General features: G+C 44.5%; 1 protein-coding gene across 1 annotated transcript in view; it reads left to right on the forward strand.

The window, feature by feature from the left end:
- kmt2d (lysine (K)-specific methyltransferase 2D) overlaps nt 1-10,452 on the forward strand; it is a 26,816-nt gene extending 16,364 nt beyond the window's left edge. The window contains 16 exon segments of the mRNA XM_053424150.1: nt 4-1,258; nt 1,354-1,503; nt 1,597-1,761; nt 1,866-2,013; nt 2,117-2,198; nt 2,293-2,465; nt 2,565-2,689; nt 3,844-3,973; nt 4,219-4,337; nt 4,453-5,833; nt 5,934-6,070; nt 6,217-6,347; nt 6,673-6,958; nt 7,076-7,149; nt 7,254-7,362; nt 7,472-10,452. Coding sequence (XP_053280125.1) covers nt 4-1,258; nt 1,354-1,503; nt 1,597-1,761; nt 1,866-2,013; nt 2,117-2,198; nt 2,293-2,465; nt 2,565-2,689; nt 3,844-3,973; nt 4,219-4,337; nt 4,453-5,833; nt 5,934-6,070; nt 6,217-6,347; nt 6,673-6,958; nt 7,076-7,149; nt 7,254-7,362; nt 7,472-7,564 — 4,558 coding nt within the window. The 3' untranslated portion in view covers nt 7,565-10,452.
- Nucleotides 10,453-13,765: the final 3,313 nt, after the last annotated feature.

Below are 13,765 nucleotides of genomic sequence, written 5' to 3' on the forward strand. Positions count from 1 at the left end.
TAGTATTGCTCAGAATCCCCAGCTCCGCAATCTTCCCCAAAACCAGCAGATACAGCACATTCAGGCTTTGATTGCCCAGAGGCAGCTCCAGCAGGGACAGATGTTGCGCATGTCAGTGGCTCAAGGACCGCAAAGTCAGCTGAGGCCTCACATGCCACCAGGACAGATGCCACTGGTCGGACAACAGATTCCTGGAATGGAAGGCCAACAGATGCCGTATGGAGCCATGGGGAAGCCAGGAGTAGTGGGCCCTCAACAACAGTTGGGCCAACAACCTGGTGTTGCACCTCAGATGCAGCATGGAATGATCCCTGGACAACAGCAGCCACAAGTGGGGGAAATGATGCAGCAACATATTATGAGAGGCCAGGTGCCGGTGCCACGCTCCCCCATGGACCAGGGCCGTATGATAAGGCCAACATCTCCAGGACATTCATTAGCTAACTCTCCTATTGATCCACAACGGCACGCATTTAATCAAGCTATGGGTATGCGTCCACCCACTCCTAACCAAAACCAACAACAAGCACTAATGGCAGCTGCAGCAGGCCGCATGCAGGGCTCTCCATCCCATGCATATTCTCCAAGAGGACCCTTTGGCATGAGCCCAGCCCACCCGGCCTCACCACATTCATCCCATGTCTCCTCGCCTTCTGTACCCGACAGTAGGGCTGGAAGGGGGAGTCCATACAACCACGTCAAGGCGTCCCCACTCAGGTCACCTGGAGCTAGAAGTCCACTTGATTGTCCAGGGCTTAAAGTAGAAACTCAGATATCAGGCAATGAACCACCTAAGACATTCGCAGGCATCCACAATGGGCCACAAAAAGACATGAATATTCACCAACGGTCGCATCAGGTTACTGAGAGTCATCTGCCTCACATGCAACATGGCTCCAGAGAAGGAGAGCTGTGCAAGATGACCCTACAGAACATTAAACAGGAACCAAGGGAGGTTCACTGTGATGGTGCAGCAGAGACTCATCCTGGGGCTATTAAGCGAGAAGCAACAGGTGAGGCAGTAACCTCTGGGAACACTAGATTTATAAATGCTGGAAACATGGCTGGAGACCCTGCAACCCACAGCCACAGATCTGAGACTGGACAGCAACTACTACAGAAACTCCTGAGAACCAAGAACCTTCAACTCGGTGCTCAGAGGCCTTCTGAAGGCATCCACAACGAGATCAACGGCCACATCAACAGCAAACTAGCAATGCTGGAGCAAAAACTTCAAGGAACTCCACGAAACATGGAGGTAAGTCTTTCTTTAGTAACTTCATTCATTTTGCCCTCATCAAGCTGTTGTTTGTAAGAAAAGAACCTCTCGTTAATTTTCTCGACTCTTTTCAGGACTTGCAGTCTATAACAAAAAGGTCTCCTGTACAAAAGCCAAAACGCACAAATAAGCCAGCCGGAGAAAGAGGGACGAATGCACGGAAGAAGAATAAGAAGGAGGAAGTTGGTAAAAGTGCTGAAGCCCTAATAAAACAACTCAAACAGGTAACTGGATATAAAAAAACTATAATTCCTTAATAAGTTTGGCCATGAATGTTTTGTAGAGTTGTTCTTCATCATGTTGATTGTCCCCTTCAGGGTCTCTCTCTGCTTCCCCTGATGGAGCCTTCAATCACTGCCAGCCTGGATCTATTCGCCCCTTTTGGAAGCAGCCCGGCCAACGGCAAAGCCCCGCTCAAAGGATCTTTTGGAAATGCAGTGTTGGACAATATCCCAGACTACTACTCTCAGTTACTCACTAAGGTAAGACTGATCTGTACCAGTGGTTTTCTGTAGAATGTGATGACAATTTGTTGATGGTGAATACTTCTTTAAGAACATGAACAAATGCTTTTATGACTTTACAGAGTAATCTCAGCAACCCACCAACGCCCCCATCCTCCCTGCCCCCTACACCGCCGCCCTCCGTCCAGCACAAGCTGTTGAATGGAGTGACTCCTAGGGAGGAGCTGTCCGGTGGTCAGAAAAACACAGAGCCAGCAGAAGAGCCAATGGGTAAACAATTAGGGACTTGCCAAGAAATTGGTGGTTTTCATGAATATTGAATATGTAGTTGTACAGTAACTGGGTCCTAAATTCTCAATATTTCCCCCTGTAGAATCGGTTACGCAGGAGGTTAAGAGTGTCGACATCCTCGCTGCTCTCCCCACCCCACCACATAACCAGAATGAGGACATCAGGTACAAAAGGATGATTGTTTTCGAATTCTTTGTCAGTCAGACCACACGGGTTACATGTTGTTAAGTGGTTATAAACGCATCCTATTTCTAACAGAATGGAGAGCGATGACGAGGATGCCCCGGAAAGTATCATCCCAGCATCATCCCCCGAGAGTAATGTGGGAGATGAAACCCCACGTTTCCCTCACCTTCGGGAGCCTAAAGAGGAGGAGACGGAGAGAGCAATATCCCCCATCATCCCCCTCATTCCTCGCACTGCCATACCTGGTAATATACAACATTGCAAATGCAACTCTGTTTACGTGTATATATATATATATATCTAAAGTGACAAGAGATGGACTTACATATGCACTTCTCCTCTAGCCTTCCCAGAAAACAAACCATTAGAAATGGCTGACGGCAAAGAAGTTTCCACATCCAGCCACTGGGACAAGGCCAAAAGCAACGAGGTGTCTGTCACCTTCACACTGTCCTCTGCTGCAGCCAAGGTACTAGGTCATGATATCATCGTGCTCTCTGTGTGTTTCTTTATCTTCATGGATTGTTAACAAAACCTTGGAACTAGAGATGAGCCGGATACTCGGCTGAAACGAGTATCCGGTACGGATAAAGCACTTTTGCCGAGCACGAGTATTATACGAGTAATAAGAGTCAATATCTGTGCTCGGACTGAATGAAAATCCTCACACAGCGTCACAGCGCTCCTCCCCTTCACACACCGCTCTGCTCACTCACTCAAAGAACAGCTCTCTGTCTCTCAGTCACTCAGGTTCGCGGGTCTTTTCCGTTAACGTTTAGGGTTTCTTCAGCTTGAAGTTTGTTTTTATTTCAGTTTGTACTTACTTATTAACCAGTAGAGTTCTGTTAAACGTGGGTTCGTTCAGATGTGGTGCTGGTAGAAAGCGACTCGCCTGGCGTCTCTGCCTGTCTTTTTTTTTTTTTAAACAGTTTTTTTTTTTTTTTACTTTAACGGTTTAAACTTTTTTTAAACCGTCAGTTGGCTCTAACCAGTTTTATTTTACTTCACGCACTGAGTGTCTGACAAGTTCTAGGTAGTAGTGGTATAAAAAATATTACAAATTAAGCTACACACACACACACACTCCCCCTCTCTCTCTCTGTCTCTCTCTTACTCACTTACACACACATACACACACATACACACACACACACACCTGGTGTGGAAATAAATTAAAAAAAATTCAAAGTTAAAAAAGAAAGTTATGTTGAGTATGAAAACACTTGTTATTACATTTCACTTCATAATTGCAACAGCATGTGTTGTATTCATTGTTACAAAACTTGTTCTGTAAATAGTTCGTTTGCTATTGTGATCAAAATCATTGATCTGAAGCTCAATGCTGATGCTGTCCTGTAATAGTTTTCTAATCAGCAATAAATATAACAATTTCTGATCAACCCATATCAATTGCATGCTTAAAATAACATACTGGTTAAAGCCCCGCCCATTTCAAGACAACCCGGCCCACTTCCGGGTTAAATCACACCCACTTCCGGGTTAGGCCCCGCCCACTCAGAGTACGGATACGGATACAGATAATTGATATGGTTAACAGATACAGATACAGATACAGATAATGCTGTACTCGCTCATCCCTACTTGGAACTGCTCTCCCTCCAGAAACTGAACCACGTGATGATGGCCATGGCCCAGTTGCTCAACATCCGGATGCCAGGTTCCTATGAGTTAACTTCACAAAACCCTGACATGCCTGAAGTGGATGGGTCAGGGAAAGGACCCGGTCAGTCAGGTATGAGACCATTTTGTGGATCTGGATTGTCCTGAAGTTTGTCATACAGGTCGGACCATCAGGTGTGAACCTGTGAACAATCTTTTGCTTGTGAGCTGATCAGAAAGGATGTTCAAACATGTTGGCACTGTAGTTGATGGCTCTGCTCTGGACACACTCACAAACTTGCATTTGTCACTGAGAGCAGAGTTTAAGTGTAATAATTGGTAAATTAAGATGGATTTTAAGATTGTGTTGTTTTCCAGGAGCTTTGTGTACAAAGGACAGTTCATCCAGTCAGGATGAGTGGCTCAGGCAATTTGACGTGTCTCTACCAGGCTGCACATTGAAGAAACAAGTGGACATTCTTGCACTTATTAAACAGGTCAGTCACTACAAGTTTTTTAAGAACTCTGAGATTTATTTCTTAATTTAGTCATAGTTTCGTGTTAAGTATTTATTGAAAGTCGTAGATTTAATGATTACAATTTTTCTCCCAGGAATTCTTAGAAAATGACGACAAACCACCCCAGCACTGTTACACAACCAAAGTGAATGATTTGGATGTGCGCCACCTTCCTATTATACCAGTGGAGGAGTCTCCACCCCCTTCACCATCTCCGCCACAACCTCCATCTGTCTCAGCTCCATCTACTGAAGCTGAACCTTCGAAAAAATCTGCTTGTCCCTCCCCTGCTCCTTTCAGTCCCTCCAGTGTAAAGATCAAGATCGAGCCTGACCTGGATGATGTTCCTCCAATCGATGCTGCTCAACCATCTGATGACACAAAGTCTCAACTTGCTGCTCCAGAGTCAATTAATGATGAAGCAGCTGCCTCTGAAGTTTCTGATCCCACTGCTCTTACTGAAGAGAAGCAAGATCTGAGTCTTACTACCAAGGAGGAGGAGGAGGACGCGACTGCCGATCCAGTTCATCCTCCTAAAGATTCTCCCAATGCCATGGAGTTTTCCCCTAAGGCTCTTAAGCAGCGCAGGCCTCTGTCCCCTGATGAGGAGGTGGTACATCCCAAATTAAAAAAATGGAAGGGGATTCGCTGGAAGCGTCTTCAGATTGTCATCACAATACGTAAGGGCGGGTCTAAGAAAGAGAGCAGCCGTGAGGTGTCTGAGCTGATGGAGCGCCTGCGCATCACTCTCCGACCGGACAAGCTGCCTCGGGATAAACGTAAATGCTGTTTCTGCCACGACGAAGGAGATGGATACACGGATGGACCGGCCCGTTTGCTTAACATCGATGTGGACCTGTGGGTGCACCTTAACTGCGCCCTGTGGTCCACAGAGGTGTATGAAACACAGGGTGGCGCCCTCATCAATGTGGAGGTGGCCTTGCGTCGTGGATTAGGGACTCTCTGCGCGTACTGCCAGAAAACGGGTGCCACCAACAGCTGCAACCGACTGCGCTGCCCGAACGTCTACCACTTCGCCTGCGCCACCAGGGCTCGCTGCATGTTCTTCAAGGACAAGACCATGTTGTGCACCCAGCACAAGCTGAAGGGCCCCAGTGAGGATGAACTAAGCACATTCGCCGTCTTGCGGCGGGTCTACATCGAGCGTGATGAGGTGAAGCAGATCGCAAGCATCTTACAGCGAGGCGACCGTATCCACCTGTTCCGTGTCGGCGGCCTCATCTTTCATGCTGTTGGCCAGCTGCTCCCCTCCCAAATGACCAACTTCCACTCGCCCACTGCGATCTTCCCGGTCGGCTATGAGGCAACACGCATCTACTGGAGCACACGTGTGCCCAACAAGCGCTGTCGATACCGCTGCCGCATCAGCGAGGACGAGGGTCAGCCTCTGTTCGAGGTGAGGGTTCTGGAGCACGGCATGGAGGATTTGCAGTACCGGGATTCTACTCCAGAAGGTTAGAGCGTAAACTGCTCCCAGCTTTATTATTATTATATGATATGATATCTCTGTGTTATACTTAACACCATTAACTGAATCTAATTCATTGTCCTCAGGGATCTGGGACCTAGTTGTTCAGCAGGTGGCTAAACTCCGAGATGAATCTTCCATGTTGAAGCTGTTCACCGAACATGTCAAAGGAGAGGAGATGTATGGCCTCACCGTTCACGCTGTCATGCGAATCACTGAGTCGGTAAGAAAATTCAGCAGGAGAGAATATCACTGTGTCCCGTTTATAAACACTTTCAACCCTTTTACTACAAGTCATGCTGTCCCCTAACGAGTCTACTGCACAGGAAAGCTCATTGGTCTTCTTGAATCTTGAATCCTGTGTTTAAGTTGCCTGGAGTGGAGAACTGCCAGAACTATCAGTTCCGATATGGTCGTCATCCTCTGATGGAGCTTCCCCTGATGATCAATCCCAGCGGCTCTGCTCGCTCTGAGGCCAAAGTCCCCACGCACTGCAAGAGGTGAGGCATCGTTACAGAACCAGACTCTGGACTTCACAGAGGGAAAACCAGTGTTGTTGCTCTCAAATCATTGCAGCACTTGTTGAAGAGCCTTGTCGACTTAAATATTCATCGATTTTGTGCTCCTACATTAGCAAACAATTATTGTATTTTGTTATCCTACACCAGACAACATATTCTGTTACATTAGAAAAAAGTGAGTTCCTTAGTAGAAACAATGACACAGCCTTAATGTTGAGGACCGAAGCTTTTTAAACTCATTATGGGATTTTTCTAGTTATTTTTTTGTCAAAGTTCATCACCCCTGTTTTCCTCCTGCTTGCAGGCCTCACACTCTGAACAGCACCAGCGTGTCAAAGGCCTACCAGAGCACGTTCACTGGGGAGCTCAACACACCATACAGCAAGCAGTTCGTCCACTCCAAGTCCTCCCAGTACCGACGCCTGAAGACCGAGTGGAAGAACAACGTGTATCTGGCTCGATCCCGCATCCAGGGCCTGGGCCTGTACGCTGCCAAGGATCTGGACCGGCACACCATGGTCATCGAGTACATCGGCACTGTCATACGCAACGAGGTGGCAAATAGCCGTGAGAAGATCTATGAGTCACAGGTACAATGATCCCAACGATTTCTCTGTTTCTTTAGTTGAGTGGAGGGCCCACATGTATTTTTTAACTGGACAACAAAGTCAACCTTTTAAAACGTCTTATTTTTTTCTCTTATTTAGAACCGTGGGATCTACATGTTCCGCATCAACAACGATCAGGTGATTGATGCCACTCTGACCGGCGGCCCGGCTCGGTAAGTGTCCGTCTGTTATTGTTTGTTTCGTTGTAATCCTTTGAGTCGGGTATGTTTTAAACTGACCCTTCTTTTTTTCTTCTCCTTTTCTTCTCCTTTTCCAGCTACGCCAACCATTCCTGTGCCCCCAACTGTGTTGCGGAAGTTGTAACCTTTGACAAAGAGGACAAGATTATTATCATCTCCAGCCGCCGGATCCCCAAGGGAGAGGAGGTGCAGTGCATTTAGAGAACTCCCCACCACTCAGTCGTAGTCTTACTGTCTTTTCTATGTGCTTTTGAAGCCTCAGCCGCTGTTAACCGTTTCCGTTTCTTCATTCCAGCTGACGTACGACTACCAGTTTGACTTTGAGGACGACCAGAACAAGATCCCTTGCCATTGTGGAGCCTGGAATTGCCGCAAGTGGATGAACTAACAGGAAGGACGGGAAAAAGTGGAGCGCTCCCGTCTCGCTGGCGCCAGAACACTCCTGCGCCAAAGCCTTTGAATCCTACATAGCCAGTGCATAAGCTGTTGTGAAAGACGTGGACGGAGGGAGGAGGTCTGGCCTCCGTCATTTGACAGATTTAAAATGGTGACACCTGTAGCCAAAGGTTTGAAGAGCATTAATCAATAAAAGCAAGCGGGCACCTTCGTCGGCAGCAGCTCGACCGTGGGACTGACTTTCATGTTTGGACTAGTGTGAAACCCCCTCTCCTCAGCCAAATCCCCCTCTCCCTTCTTCGACTGTTCTCTCAAGAAGCTCCCAGTGGCTGGAAAACAATCCTCAACGTCTACCAAATGATTCTGACCCTCTGATATCAATACTCGCAGTGCAGAGCTCGGCCGGAGCTCCGACAAAAAGCCATTTTTAAAGTACTAAGAATGAACTAATGATGCATTTTTTATGTTTTAAGTCGGACCTATTCCCTGTCCCACCTAACCACGACCCCCCCTTCCCTTCGATACCTCCCAGAAAAGGCACTTTCCCATCAAGTCATCAATGAAGACAACACAGATATTGGCTAGCTAGACAATCCTCATGTGGCTCTGTGTAAAGAACTACATATGATCGATGGAGAAGGAGAAGAAAGTTTAAAAAAAAAAAAAAAAGAAGATGTAAGTTAATATAAAATTTGAGATGCTATAGCTCTGTGGCTCCCGAGGCACCAGATGTCGTGGCTGTGCAGAGCCCCACGGTGGGTTAGTTGGACCCAGTCTACCTCATTGATTTTAGCGGGAAGTGACTGCTTTGTATGAAAACTGTTAACTGCTACTGTGGAACCGGGGGGGAAAGGGGGGAATGTTTTTATGGGCTTAGCCTTCTCGGACAAGCAGGGAATCTTAAGCAGCAGGTTTGCTCTCAATCTACTCTATGCTGATGGTAATTTACACACACAAAAGAAAATGAGCCAACCTAATTATTATTCATGAATTATTTATACAGAGGAACTATATGACAGTTTTGATAAGACATTGCATTAAAATCACAATCATGATAAATGCCACCAAATCATCCTGGACATTGATGTAGCTCTATTCCTCTTTTTCTGTCTTTTTTTTTTTTTTTTTTGTACTCTTATTTAATGCGTCTGAAAACCATGCGATCAGCTGTGTGAAAGCACAATGACATCCACCTTCTTCAGCCGCTCCAGACAGCGACGCCTCCAGGATCCAAACATTAAACCACATTTGCCCGTCGCTCCGTACGCTGAAGGTGCGCTTGTTGGACACCAGCCGGTGGATGCATGACTACTGTCCCATGTAATGCTTTTTTATTCCTTGAATCATGCCTCTTCCTCTCTTCGATTCTTTAGTGGACTGTTGTTAAACTTTACTGTAGTAAGTCTTCCTCTGCCTGAGTACAGCCTGCAGTGTTTCTACTTCCCCTGTAGTGTGCTTTTTTTTTTTTTCTTCTTCGAGTGCTGGTACTGTCCTCTCGAGGCTGAACCGATGGCAGGGAAAGACTTGTTGGAAAAAAGGGCATTTGTTTTCATTTCTATGTAAGATGAATGAAAAAGTCTTTAAAGGGAGCTTTACTGAAACTCCACCTTCCCGTACTACTTTGTTTCCTCCTTCCCCCGAACCTAAGACCTCACATGATTTTAAAAATGCAAAAGTTGTACAAACTGTATATATAGTATATGCATTAGGGGACAGCAACTCTTTATCCAGCCCCTTTGTAATCAATAAAGTCAAAAAGTGTAGAGAAATAAAATTGAAAAAAAACAAACATCAACCACTGGATATCATTTTAACAAAGATAAAGCTGTATATAAATATAAATATATGTAAAATGGCAAACTAATATCTTTATGTATATGAACCAGAGTGTTTTGCATTTACCTGTTTTTTCTATTAGTGTTTTTTGCTATAAGCTCTCAGAGACAAGTTTGTTAAAAATAGGTGTGAGGCCGTGTCTGGTCTTCTCCAATCAGTGATGACGAGAAGCCCAGGTCATCAGCGAGCCGCTCGGGTTCCCGCGGAGAGTCGCTAGTCGAGACATGAAAATCACTTCTTGCATAAAAGCAGTACAATGGTGCATAGCATTTGTATTTATGTAATATTGTCCGTGTTTATTTTTCCAATTTATTTATGCTACTGCTTGTTGATTACCAAAACCTCTCCCTCAATCGGTCACAATTGGATTCGTATACCCTTGAATGGAAAATCTTGAAGTCCAGAGAATATTGTTGTGTTTTGCTTTTTTATATCTTCCCTATAGAAGTGAATGTGTTGGTAAACCTTGTGAAATGTTTACTTGGCCTCATGTATGTTATGATGTAATACTCAAAAGTTAATCCCATACTTAACCTGGTAATGAATTGCACTCTCATAGTATAACGGAGAACTTCTCTAAAGTGGTAGATATTGATCGAGTATCCGAAGCAGTGATATATATATTTTTTGGTATGTTTCTATTTCAAGGGAAGACAATGATGAGACATTATGCCGCTCACTGGATTTTAGAATGAATAATTTTTAACATCTCTGAATCTTAATTTAAGTTCTCTGCATATCTTATAATTTAATAAAGTTTGCTCAAATTGAAGGTTTTTTTTAACCTCACCTACTTTTTAAAAAGAAAAGACGTCGCATCTGTACAGCAGAGATACTTTTAGGGAATATGAATAAATATAATGATCATTTTTATTGTATGTGGCATGTTTTGTATGGATATTATTTTGAATTGTACATATTTTTTTCAGGACGCCAGAGGTTGCATCTCTTTATATACAGCTTTCCCACGCCCTCTCCCCTCCATCTTATTTCTTTGTCTGCTTTTGTTTCTTGTAAAGGAAAATAAAATGCATTTTAAATATGTGCTCATTTCTCAGGTTATTTTGACCTCTTGAAAAATATATTACCAAAACATTATCCTCTACATTGAGTTAAGAATTCTCTTGAAAAGCTTTAACATCTTTCCTCCTGATTAAGATGACTGATGTCTAATTTCACTATCTTGGATCATAAATCAGGCGTTGACCCTCAGCAGGTGGACAAAATAATAACCCATGAAAACATACAATTTAAGACCAAACACTACAGCCTCATAAATACAACAAATAATTCAACAAATCGACTTGTGCTTTATGATGGGATGTCTTAAACAAAGAAAAGGTATTAATGGTGCTGAGGGGGAGATGTACAGGTTTAAAACTTTTGAAAAACGAAAATTTGGTGGTGCGGAGTTAGAAAGAAGTGATCGTACCAGATGTGTCTCAGTCAGTGTTGTGCAAGTTCACTACTCTCATGAACTAGTTCAAAGTTCAGTTCATACAAGTAAACATGAATAGTTCACGTTCATAGTTCACCATTTAAATTCTGAACTAGTTCATATTTCAGTTCATTTCATAGTTTTAAGGTGGAAAGTGAGAATGAAAGACTTAACTTGTTAAAGAAAACCTTATCCATCACTACCCCTTGCCTTCACTGTCGGAATGTTTATCAGACAGTGTGTAAAAATCCCTCAGATAATAATAAGGTGCATCGGATCTCGGATGTAGTTGCTGAGTCTGCGTCTCTGTTTTCTCTTGCCATCTGTATATGAGACCGAGAGCTGTTGTGTTGCAGGTATGGCCTGCCCCTTTAAGAAAGTTTGTAGTGTGTGACGTAGTGCACCTGGGTATTGTGGGAAAAGACGCTAAAAGTGTGTTTATAAGGAGAAGTGACGGAGCACCTAGAGGTGATGCGAGTGTCGCTCCTGCTGTATATCAGAGAAATAAAGTGGCCGCATTCCAAGTAAAGAAACATCTCCTCCTCCTTCTTCACGGAGCGGTACGGACGGCTGGTTACCGGCCAGACAGCGAGCCAAGATAACCAGTGACAGGGGCGGCTCCTGGTACAGGCGACATAGGAGACTGATTTATCATGACGTGACACAATGTAAAACAATACATTAACGTCACACCATCATCCTCTAACCCCGGGACGCACCGGAGGTAGAAGCGCTGGGAAAAGCGCTCCGCCTCCTTTCCTCGCCCATGTTAAATACTTGGGCTGTTCGCACCGGCAGCGTAGTGCCGGGAAGAACCAGGAAGCGCCGCGGCCACACACACGTATGGAGGACCATACATGACTTAAGTAAAATAAATAAATAAATAAATGTATACATAAATACATAAATAAATAAATAAAAAAGGAAATTAATTAATTAATACAGAAATAAATTAAAAAAAATACCTTAATAACAACAGAAATGTAAAAATAAATGACTTAAATATATTTGCACATTTATTTATTCCCTGATACATTTCCTTTTCATTTGCAGTGTCCTTATGCTAATGAGAAAGGCGGGCCTAACCGCAGTCTCATGCAGGATTGGTCACAGGAGTGTAATGATCCAGCCCTACTGCCTCTCAATGCTGACTGGTGTTCCAAACTCAGTCTCGAGCAGGATTGGTCAACTGAGCTACACACACACAGCCCCTGCGCTCCGTCACACACTCGCTCAGAGACACGGGCAGTGACTGAGACTTGAGCTTTTCACCGTGAAACAGCCGCTCAGTGACTTTGTAGAACAGTGGAAACACAGAGCTTCTCTGGTCACATCTGCTCAGAGATCAGCGGCTTCATGATCAGAGCAGAAGCTGCAGGTGGTTTGTACCGAGCTGGAGTTTCTGTTTCCTCCTTCTCCTCTCGGCTCGCTCCTTGTGCTCAGTAGAACACGTGACGCTCACAGTCAGGACTACCGCCACCTAAATCATCCCAATAAAAAATAACCTTAACTAACCCTCTGAACTTGAACTAGTTCATTTTAAGTGTGAACTGGCTCAACGCTGCAAACAGCTACTGGACACCAGTCAGCATTGAGAGGCAGAAGTAGTAGGGCTGGATCATTACACTCCTGTGACCAATCCTGCATGAGACTGCGGTTAGGCCCGCCTTTCTCATTAGCATAAGGACACTGCAAATGAAAAGGAAATGTATTAGGGAATAAATAAATGTGCAAATATATTTAAGACATTTATTTTGACATTTCTGTTATTAACGTATTTATTTATTTATTTCTGTATTAATTAATTAATTTCCTTTTTTATTTATTTATTTCTGTATTTATTTATACATTTATTTATTTTTACTAGGGATGCACCGATATGGAAATTCTTGGCCAATACCGATACCGATATTTAAAATAACAATCTGGCTGATAGCCGATACCGATATTTGTTTATTTTCTTTTTGTTGTTATTCATTCACCCTTTTGTGCCAAAAAAAGTATTAAATAATTATTTAAAAAGCACTATTTAAAAAAATGTCATCCCTTTTATCTTTTAATGAGCACAAATTGATCAGATTTATTCATCATAACTTTATTTAACAGAGACATATTAGGCCCATTTTACCGCAAGTTGAAATGGTTCCTTGGGATCTTAATGAAATGTCTGTAACATATTTTGGTCAAAATACCACAAGGATAATTTAAAACAGCACCTTTTTACCCTGTCTAAAACAGCCCTGTTAAAGTATCATTATAGAAAACGCTCTTCTCATTGATTTACGGTAGCAGTATTGCCCGTTTATTAGATGTGTTACGGCTTCTGTGCGTATGACGTATGTTGTCAATTCCCTTGTTACCTGTGCATGAGACGGATGAATAGAGCCGGTGCACATGAGAATAAAGTACTTAAACAGACGCTACGTTCATACTTTTTACGCCAAGTTACACTGCGTGAGTCAAGATAACTTAACAAGCCCTCCTCAGTTTGACCTGTTTTGAGTGTCGGGCAGAAATCACATCGCGTCAACACCCACCGTGGCCCTTCGCGATGCTTGTTTTAATTAAACAGTCGGATTCCCCTGGTCCGCACCAGTTCTCAGTCAGCTGCTAGGCGCCAGCCGCGCGAACAGAGGGTTCCCCCAGCGGTCGCCGTAGCTGAGGTGATCCGCGAGAAGGGCCCGACACGCGTCCAGAGTGGCCGCCGCTGACCGCGTACCCGGTCCCCTCCAACGGCCCGCCTTCCGCGCCGGCGATGGACACCGCCCCGCGTACCAAGAGAAAGAAAGCCCCCCCCACCAGTGACGCCGTGAGGTGCCACCGGATGAGGACCTCCCGGTGCCGCACACTGAGAGGAGGGCGACGGAGCGACTGCTCCCCCAGCCGCGGCACGTGCCCAGCGGTTTTACCACAAATATG

The sequence above is a fragment of the Pleuronectes platessa genome, chromosome 6 (genome assembly GCF_947347685.1).
Source record: "Pleuronectes platessa chromosome 6, fPlePla1.1, whole genome shotgun sequence".
NCBI classification, from domain to species: Eukaryota; Metazoa; Chordata; class Actinopteri; order Pleuronectiformes; family Pleuronectidae; genus Pleuronectes; species Pleuronectes platessa.